The sequence below is a fragment of the Galeopterus variegatus genome, unplaced genomic scaffold, assembly GCF_000696425.1.
Source record: "Galeopterus variegatus unplaced genomic scaffold, G_variegatus-3.0.2 Scaffold1373, whole genome shotgun sequence".
In the NCBI taxonomy this organism is placed as follows: domain Eukaryota; kingdom Metazoa; phylum Chordata; class Mammalia; order Dermoptera; family Cynocephalidae; genus Galeopterus; species Galeopterus variegatus.
The window spans coordinates 328,984-338,415 of record NW_007727484.1 but is presented as its reverse complement, the minus strand read 5'-3'; the positions used below and the strand labels follow the sequence as shown (position 1 = coordinate 338,415).

The window sequence follows — 9,432 nt, the reverse complement described above, 5'->3', positions numbered from 1 at the left end:
GCAGAACCGAGGGTTGCGATCCCGTTGCCGGTCCCAGTCCGGTACGGGGGCGACACTGAGGGTTGCGATCCGTTGCCGGACACGGAAAAAGACAAAAAAAAAAAAAAGAAGGGGAAAGACCGGGAAGGGTGTCAGATAAGGGAGGCAAACGGGAGAAGACAGTCGGTGAATCCCATTTCACCTTCGTGGTGGCGTGGGTGCCGCCGGGCATGGCGAGCTGAGGAGCAGCAGCCGCCCCCCCACAGGAAGGCTGAGAACTGCACCAGCACCTGCCCCAGTGTGAGACCCTGACTGCAGGACAAGACAGCCCCTGCTGGCCAGAGGACCCAGACAGGCCCAAGTGCCAACATGGCTACTCCCCCAAAGACACAGGCAAAGACTACAGCCTGTAGTCCATGTGCCTCATCTCTGGAGCCTGTTTGAAAGCAGATCGCCTGAGGGCACTCGGCGCCCCATGCCTGAAGACCACCCAAAACCCAACAGATGGACCTACAGAGGATCCCTACACCCCAACAGTCCTGGCCCTGGCCACATCCCACGGGCTTGAGCCAGCTGCTGTCACCATCTCTCAGGACACACATATCCCCCCTCGAGAGCTGAGCCCTCATTTGCCCCGTTCAACCTAGGGTCTGAGCAGGGACCTCACCTACCCAGCAAAAAACATCCCTGACCTTCAGAGAAGCAAAGAGGGCTTCTCAGTGCAAGCCCCATGTGGACCCATGGGGTTCTCTAAGATCCAGAAAACCCCTTGGGGGATAATGTTGCCTTTACCCATTTTCAGCAGTGCTATTCTCTAGGAGGCCCCAAGTACTGCAAAAAAAGCTGCTGGAAGCTCTGCTCACAGATGAAAGGCCACCAAAGGACACAGAGGGTGTCCTGAAATGTGGCAGAAATGCTGCAAGAGGGGAAAGTATAGCAGGAGCCTGCAGGACCAACACAGGCCCAGGGCAGCCCAGGAAGCAAGGCCTCTGGCCAGAATGGCTGCTTGGACCTCAGGACAGGTAAGATCCTGGCCACACAGCCCATTTTGTTTCTCGAGGTGGCTCTACATGAACAAGAAGCTGACCAGCACTCAGACACCTGGGGCTCCCTGAAGGGAGAAAAAAGGCTCTCCTGGGGCCACATCCCTGCATGTAGCCTGGGAAGTGGACCTCTCTCCCGTCTGTTCCAACTCACAGGCAGGACCTCAGCAGGCACCTCAAATGCCCTGTGGATTCTTCTGAGCAGAAGCTCCCACTGCTGAGCTCCCAGCCACTCCAAGCACAAATCAAGGAGAGAATTTACCAGTGTCAGGGTCTGGAGCATCCCACACCTACTAAAACAGAGGCCGGCCTACTTGAGCATCCCCAACAGTTCCTGCCACAGGACAAAAACAGGTCTGGGTCTCGCCCACTCTCCTGGCCACAAGTTCTAGAGAAAGGTCCAAGCACATACTGCTCAGAATAGTCATCACAGAGCAAGGGCAAGTCCTCCCACCCCACACCCACAACGACTCCCTGACTGCACTCAGAAATAAACCTGAGCCTAGACAGCACAAGGGGTGGAGAGGAGAGCAGAGATCAGCTGAGACATGAGATGACTCCGCCCCTTTACTTTGCCCTTCTGGACATGACTTCCATGCTGGCCACACCCTATGGGGCTCCCACGGCCCAGGAGAGAACCTTCAGCTACATGACAGGTGGAGAGGAGAGCAGAGATCAGCTGAGACATGAGATGACTCCGCCCCTTTACTTTGCCCTCTGGACATGACTTCCATGCTGGCCACACCCTATGGGGCTCCCACGGCCCAGGAGAGAACCTTCAGCTACATGACGGTTTTCAAATGTGTGGCCTGCCCTTTGCCATTTGAGGATTACAGCAAATGATTCTATTTGTAATTCTGTCTCCCACCAGAAGCTCGATAACTTCGTATAATGTATGCTATACGAAGTTATTACGATGACTTCCATGCTGGCCACACCCTATGGGGCTCCCACGGCCCAGGAGAGAACCTTCAGCTACATGACGGTTTTCAAATGTGTGGCCTGCCCTTTGCCATTTGAGGATTACAGCAAATGATTCTATTTGTAATTTCTAACCCTCCCACTGCCTCCCCCCAAAAAAACTGTACATGAGTTTACAAACATATTAACATATAAATAATGAGAAATGTCCTGGCGGGAGCTTCCCTGGTTGTCTCTGCTGGAGATTAACACTGCAGGGGGTGCTGTCCCCACACAGACAGCATGTAACATCGGGAGTCTCATGGCAGTTCTTCTGGACCCGCTGCTGGCTTCTTCGGCACTTCCAGGTTCAACCACCAGTCTGTCTCCACTGTGCCCAAGGAAGAGCCCAGAAGCTGCAAGCATGCAGCGGTGGCAGTTCCACTGCCCGTCATCGCTCTGGCTCAAGCTCATGCTGGAAGGGACGCTTCCTCTCCCGACAATGCTTCTTGTGGGCGGGCCAGTCCTTCTGCTGGCATTGGGAGCCGCAGTATCGGGCCACCTGGCAGCGCCCACAGATGTTGAACTCCCGGAGCTGAAACACAGAACACCCATGGCTTCACCATCATGCCTGGGACTCAGAATGTGGAAGGACCCAGCAAACCCCACACACTGAGGATGGAGGCCTGGGCCCCAGTCAGGCCCACCCAACAGGAAAAGGAGGGCCACCCTTAGTGAAAAAGCTAGAGACACAAAGTGGTCTATGGGATGAGCCCCACCAAGAGGGGAAGAGACCCCAACCAAGGCCAGGAAGCAGGCGAGAGGTGGCCAGGAGCCAGTCCTGCTGCAGCAGCCACACCTGCTGCTCGATCGCTGTGCAGGGAGGGTAGCGGCACTCGTAGTAGGTGCAGGAGTTCTCCTCCTCTTCCACCACGTCCCCGTTCGCGTTGTAGTACCGGGTCACGTTCAGGACTGGGAACTGCTCTTCTATGGGGTCCGTGGGAAGCTGCTGAATTGCGAGCCAATATAAGCTTTGCTCCCTTAAAGAAAGATGCAGACACTTCAGCATGCTTCACCCAGACAGCACCAACATGGGGGAAGCGATGTGGAGAGTCCAGGACGGATGCGTCCTCCTACCCAGGACACCCCTGCCCCAACCTTTGTCACAGCAACTCGACTTTCCTCCAGCCCATCCCCACTGCGTGTGCCCATCGCTATTTGACATTAAGTATTCAGCACCTTTTTCGCCCATAACACATAAGCACTGCCTCGCTCACCACACTCGCCCCATGCAGCGCCTGGGACTGAAGGGCACACAGCAGGCTGGAGCACAGTCAACCCAGGCAGCCCCTTGCTCTGCCCTTGACCCTCGGAAACACCCATTGCTGCCACTGTCGGCCTATCTCCCCTCGACGTGGTGGTGGGTTAGGTGCTCATAACTGAAGAATTCTACCAAGAACAGAGACCCGAAAGGCACATGCTGCATGGAGCAGGTCCCAAAGCAAGCACTGGCTGTTCAGGGGCGAGTGTGGAGCATCCAGAGAACAAAGGAGTAGCTCTGACACCCCTCCAACCAGCCATTCCCCATGGAGGCCAGACCGTGAGGGGACCTGTTTAAAAAGGGGAAAGCGTCAGCATGTGGACAGAAGAGCTGCCCGGCTGGTTGGCTCAGCTGGTTAGTATTGTAACAGTAAGGTCATGGGTTCAGATCCCTCAACTGGCCAGCCTCTCCCTCACCATCCCCCAAAAAGGATATGGAAAGATGTTGGCTGCTTTCTGAGCCCTTTAGCGAGGTTCTATACCACAGAAGCAAGTTTCAGATGCAGCTGGCTTTCAACGGCAGAAAAGAAAAAAACCACACCTTTGCAACGAGGCCCCATTTATTGGCAGCTGAGCTGACCTCCTGGGCTCACAGTGAAGTGTGCCAGTAAAGCAGAGCATAGTGCCCGGCCTGGGAACTGCCTGTGTCCCACTCCTGGCCTGACAAAGACAGGCTGAGCCACCATCAAAAGCCAGCCTATGTGGAGGCCACAAGCAGAAAACCAGGACACGCAGCACGAGGCTGGTGGAGACTTCAGGCCCACTCAGGCTGGCTCTGACTGGCCCACTCCTAACCTGAGGCACTGACCAAACACCTACTGGGTTCTAAAACCACATGCTGGCAAATCAACATGACTGATTGGTCCTGAGCCAGCCTGGATCACCTCCAGCAGCAGGAGAGGCCTACAAGGAGGGCACAACCCGGACAGTAATTGTCCTGGGGTGGCACGGAGAATGGGCCGCAGATGGGGCAGCTAGGCCAGCTGACCAGGAGCCTCAGCCCACTGCCCCTGGGCTATAACTGCCCCTTCCCCAAAAGGTGTTCTCACTTGATACTATCTTGTCTCAGAACTGTAAAGGGTGTTCAGGGGAGTAAACTCACATTCAGCCACAGGTTGGCCAGATCATGAGTCACGTGGAGACCTGACTGAGATGGCAAACATCAGAGAGGGTCACCATTGCTGGGTTAAGTGCTGGACAGTGGGAGAGCTGCGTCCTGTCCAGGGAGGGGCATCCCGGCGTCTATACTGAATCTATGTCAGCCTCAGTGGGACAACCAAGGGGGATGCCGTGGACGTTATGCCTGCCAAGCACCCCTTACCTGTTCTGTTGATAACACAATCTGGTTCATTTCGTTAAAAGAACCCAGCCCCAGCTCCAGGGTAGAAAAGTGATTCAAAGCGAGCTCACTAGAATTGATCCCAGGACTTCCTCAGATGCCACCAGGACAGGGCAGACACACGTGTCACCCCACGGGTGAAAAGCAGCTGCTGGTGCCCATTCCGCCTCCATGAGAGGAGCCAATGGGGAGAGCAGAATTGGGGGAGGCGGCAGCGTGCCCGTCTCTTCACAGTTCAGTCAGGGGCACCAAATAAGTGCAAAACTGAACTCAGCTTATGTTACCTGCACCCAAAAGTCCAGACTGACATTATGCTCAAAAGGATAAAAATTTTAGGGCCGGCCTGTGGCTCACTTGGGAGGGCGTGGTGCTGACAACACCAAGTCAAGGATTGACATCCCCTTACTGGTCATCTTTTAAAAAGAAAAGAAAAAGATTAAAATTTTTACAACTATTACAAAAGGGTCAGTTTCACTCAAGAGCAGTATGAGTGAATTGATGGATCCAGACTCTAATAGAGGCTGGCCGGTCAGCTCAGTTGGTTAGAGCGCAGCCTTATAACACCAAGGTCACGGATTAGGATGCCCAAACCAGCCAGCAGCTGCCCTGCGTCCCCCCTCCCCCCAAAAAACCCAAACCTCTATTATAACAGCAGGGAACAAAACCACCAGCCAAACCTAGAGTGTTAGCCACTCACGGGCCCTGCTTTCACCAGCCAAAGCCTGGTTAGGAGTGATGAGTTGCAGGACACTCCTCCGGAGCAGCACCTGAAGGCCTGGGGACCATCCCCTCCACCACCAACCAGTCAGCCAGGTGCTCACACCATTTCTACCTCCACTGCACGGGGCTCTGGCATGACCCTGAAAGTGACGACTGCAAAGATTCCACCCACAGCTGCCATCTATCGCCAAGCCCGAAATACTAAACGTTACCAACATTACTGACAACTGTCTGCTGAGGCTATCAGTGTTGGCAATGTTGGGAAAGGCTGCCTGGAGGCTCGAGGACATGCACAGAAACCCCAGGGAGCCCCTCAACACATCAACAATGCATGTGAAGCCAGGGAGTTCCTGGACCAATAGGACTCCTGACCCCCATCCTGTGGGTCCCTGAGCTCTTCCCAAGGGCTGCATGAAGCTCACAGCTGGGCTGGTTCGGGGGGCAGCAGGAACCACCCTCCCAAGTGCGCAGCCTATGACAAGCACTGTGCTCAGGACCCTGGGTAGGTGAGAGTCCGAGAGTCTGAGCCCCTGAACTACATGGTCCTGCTTCCTTTAAGCCACTGCTAAGAGAAAACTGTTTAGCAAAAGAACATGACAAAAAGACCCATCTGTGTACACTAGGAAGAAACGTGAGATGAGGAAGGCTGACATTTCTCAGGGCTGTGGAGCAGACACCCTGCTCCCACGGTGACCTGACACTGGCCCTGCCTAGGACAGGCAGCCCTCTCCCTACTTGATCATATGAACTAAACAGAGGTTCCTAGAACCAAGTATCAGATCAACCCCAAAATATAATCATCAAAATCCTTTCCGCTCTCATGAAGAATAAGAAAAGGAGGACCCCATGCTTTGGGGAAAAATAGCCAAGGTCCTAAAATACACAGAAGCGTCAGGGAATGTAAGCAGGAGGGTGGGCCCCTCCTGGTAATAAGAGCATGGGGGAGGCCTTCCTCAGAAGGCACTTCTGCCATGTACCTGGGCCCCTGAGCAGACCCACCTTTGTTTGCTGGAGGTCTCTTCGGCTTTGGGCCGCCAGCCCCAGGGCACCAGCTGCAGGTTGTCCAGGCGATTGTCCACAGTCACAGCATTGAGATGTACCACCTGAAACCCCGGAGCGATGCCTCCCCTGTGTCGCTCCCTAGGAAACAGACAACTCTCTAGATGGCTGCCTCTGACCCTCACAAATATTTCTGGTTAAGCACCAAAGTCCAATTGGAAAGAAATATCAGCCATGTGATCTGAACTGTCCTTTTGACCAACATCAGAGAGAAGCTGCCCAGAGGAATCTGAGCACATCAGTCTGTGGCCCAAACAGGACAGGGACCACATTGACAGTTCAGACCCTGGGTTTAAGACTAAGAGAGCCAAGGATGGAAACCAAAAGCCACCTAAACAGACAGCCTGGAAACAGCTTTCCATGTGATTAATCCCAAACTTTTCTGAACCCCACCTTGCACACTAAGGAGAGGCAGCCCCTTCCCCACATCCCACCAACAGGCTCAGCAAGAGCCCAGCAAAGAGAACAGACCCCGCCCTCCTCCAGAGGAGACGATGTCCAGGGCCAGTTCCCCAGCACAAAGTTCACTGGGTGTCTGAAGTACCACAATATGCAAATTAGCCATTCCTTTGCGTTAATGGCCAAGAACACAAAAATAACTCCAAGAGTCAGGGAACGGGAGTGGGCTCACGTTCCTCTATTGCCTTCAAGCATCCTATGCACATCAGGGCCCACAGAGGACCCCTGAGGTGGGAGACAAGGACAGCTCGAAAATACCCACCACAGCAGCTCATGGAGAAGCCTTCCGGAGCCCCTTCCTCGGTTTTTGTCAAAGGCATATGCAAATATCTTAGCACCATTTCCATCTGCATCTACTTCCATTCGGGCCTGAGAAACAAGGAAAAGGTCTGTTAAAAAACCTCCAGTTCTCAGCAGCACTTCAAATCTCTTTTAGAAAAATCAAGTGAGGCAAACAAGCCAGAGGGACAAATGCCAGCCCTGCTCCTGGGACCCTGGGGTCTGCGGAGGCTCCCACAGACACCCAGCACAAAGAGGCCAGTTGCGTCCAACCACTCTCCATCTGGGCAAGAAAGACTCATGAACAATTCTTTGCAAAATACTATTGATACAGAGAAATAAATCTTCCCACCCTTAAAAAAGCCACAACCTAGTGATAAAGAGAAACCCTGAACAAGTAACTACTGCAAAAGTGCGGAGCACTGAGGTGCGTGTGGCGGGGCCACTGGCTCTGGGAGGGTTTCTGAAGAGGCAAAGACTGGCAACAGGAATACAGCTCCTCATGGAGAGCACTGGGAAGGGGCAGGATGACCTCAGGCGGGGCAGAGAATGGGGAGCAGCGGAGATCACTTGGCACTGGAGCTCATCTGATTTAACAGACATTCAATCACAAACTCCACTGTGTAGCAACAGCTGGGTACTGTCAAGACCTGGGTTTTGGACCTGGTGGCCCTGAGTGTTCACAGGCCAGCACTAGATGCCCACATGTGAGACCTCTTGCTCTAGTAGCTCAGGGAGAACACTCATTTCTCATGACTGTTCCTGGGCACTGACCAAAAGCAACAGCGAAGGAATGGCCATCCTTACCTCAAAGGAGTAGCTCTCCACCAGCGGGATGTCTTGTTCATCTATCAGTGTGTATTTGGTCTGGAAATTAAGCACGTTTCAAACCATTACATTTGGGATCTGCATAACATACAGTAACTAATAACCAGTAACAGGCAGGAAGAGAGCTGTGTTTCCTCCCGAAGTATAAAGTAAGTACATGCCTCTTCAGACTAAGATAAGTCAGCAAGCAGAGATCTGGGGATCTCAGTCCACTCCAGCTGGTATGGGCAGTCTATGCCAAGACACAGGCAGACACATTAAAAGCCAGTCACTGCCCACTTTACTCTGTACCAGAGGAGCAGGTGTCAGGCTTGGGCGTCCACACAAGACGAACCCCAACCAGTGGCACTGAGCTTTAAATGCACCAATAAACCTAGTCAACGATGGTTTCACTGGAGTAGAGAGAAGGGGCAGGGATTGAGGCAGAAATCCAGAGGGTTTCAACTAATGAAACTTATTAAGGTGGGGAGCAGGTACCCACGTGCTCACTGAATTACCCTTTAATATGTTCCAAATAAAAACTTTTAGGGACGATATTAATGCAATCAGTCACTGAGCAGAAGTGCTCACCCTTCCCTAGTCAGAGAGCCCCACACCCGGCATTCTCTGCCTGAGCTACTGCACGACCAGAGGGAAAAAGTTCCTAAAACGGGCCAGTCTCACTCTTGGGAGTTTTTCTTCTAGGATCTGAACCCGTTTTTTCTTTCTTTTTTTTTCAAAAAAAAAGATGACCAGTAAGGGGATCTTAATCCTTGACTTGGTGTTGTCAGCACCAAGCTCGCTAACCAGCCACCCCTATATAGGGATCTGAACCCGTGGCCTTGGCGTTATCAGCACCACACTCTCCCAAGTGAGCCACGGGCCGGCCCTCTGAACCCATTTTACCTTTATCTGGCTGCACACTGCCTCTGCTCCTGTCTCCCACCAGAAGCTGTAGTCACTGGGGATAGGAACAGGGCTCCCATCTAGGGGAGAGTCCCTGGCTGGTGCAGCTACACGGCCGGCTCCTGGAAACAGCCAGGCCTCAATGCCCACAGGTGCCACGGAAGTCCCAGCCACAAGCGCGCAGAGGGTGGGAGTCGGGCAAGGGGACAAGTGGAGAGAGGCCCCTGAGGGCCAGCATCAGGGTCCTGGCTGCCGGGTCCCCGCTCCGGTGAAGCCTGAGACTCAACCAAACTTGGCAGACCGTCGGCAGCGTTAGAACCAGTCCCTAAGCCCACACCAGACCCGCCTGGCGAGAGGCGTCGAGGTGGCGCTGCCGCGCTGCGTTCAAACCCTGTGGCCGCAGATGCAGCCAACATCGCGCTAGGACCCGATCGCGGGCACCCCAATAGGGCTCCGGAGCACGCGGACCACGCATCCTCGCACCCCGCTCGGGACAGGCCGTGGCCGCCTCCTCCCGCGGCGCGCCGGGCCGGCTACAGCCAGTGCGTCCGGGAGCCCGGGGGTGCGCGGCCCGCGGAAGGAGGGCTGCACCTCGCGGGGACACGCAGCCCGGCCCGCGCA

At 54.3% G+C, this 9,432-nt stretch overlaps 2 protein-coding genes across 2 annotated transcripts in view; both read right to left on the bottom strand.

Moving 5' to 3' along the window:
- The window catches only part of DPH7 (diphthamide biosynthesis 7), a 14,330-nt gene extending 14,119 nt beyond the window's left edge, over positions 1 to 211 (bottom strand). The window contains exon 1 of the mRNA XM_008576619.1: positions 182 to 211. Coding sequence (XP_008574841.1) covers positions 182 to 211 — 30 coding nt within the window. The remainder of the gene's footprint in view (positions 1 to 181) is intronic.
- Positions 212 to 2,050: 1,839 nt separating this feature from the next.
- ZMYND19 (zinc finger, MYND-type containing 19) lies at positions 2,051 to 8,193 on the bottom strand. The gene is made up of 5 exons (XM_008576615.1): positions 7,906 to 8,193; positions 7,082 to 7,188; positions 6,301 to 6,441; positions 2,782 to 2,962; positions 2,051 to 2,517 (listed from the first exon to the last, which is right to left on the bottom strand). The coding sequence occupies exons 2-5, from the start codon at positions 7,180 to 7,182 to the stop codon at positions 2,374 to 2,376; spliced, it is 567 nt and encodes a 188-aa protein (XP_008574837.1). The 5' UTR covers positions 7,183 to 7,188; positions 7,906 to 8,193; the 3' UTR covers positions 2,051 to 2,373.
- Between the last annotated feature and the right edge of the window lie 1,239 nt (positions 8,194 to 9,432).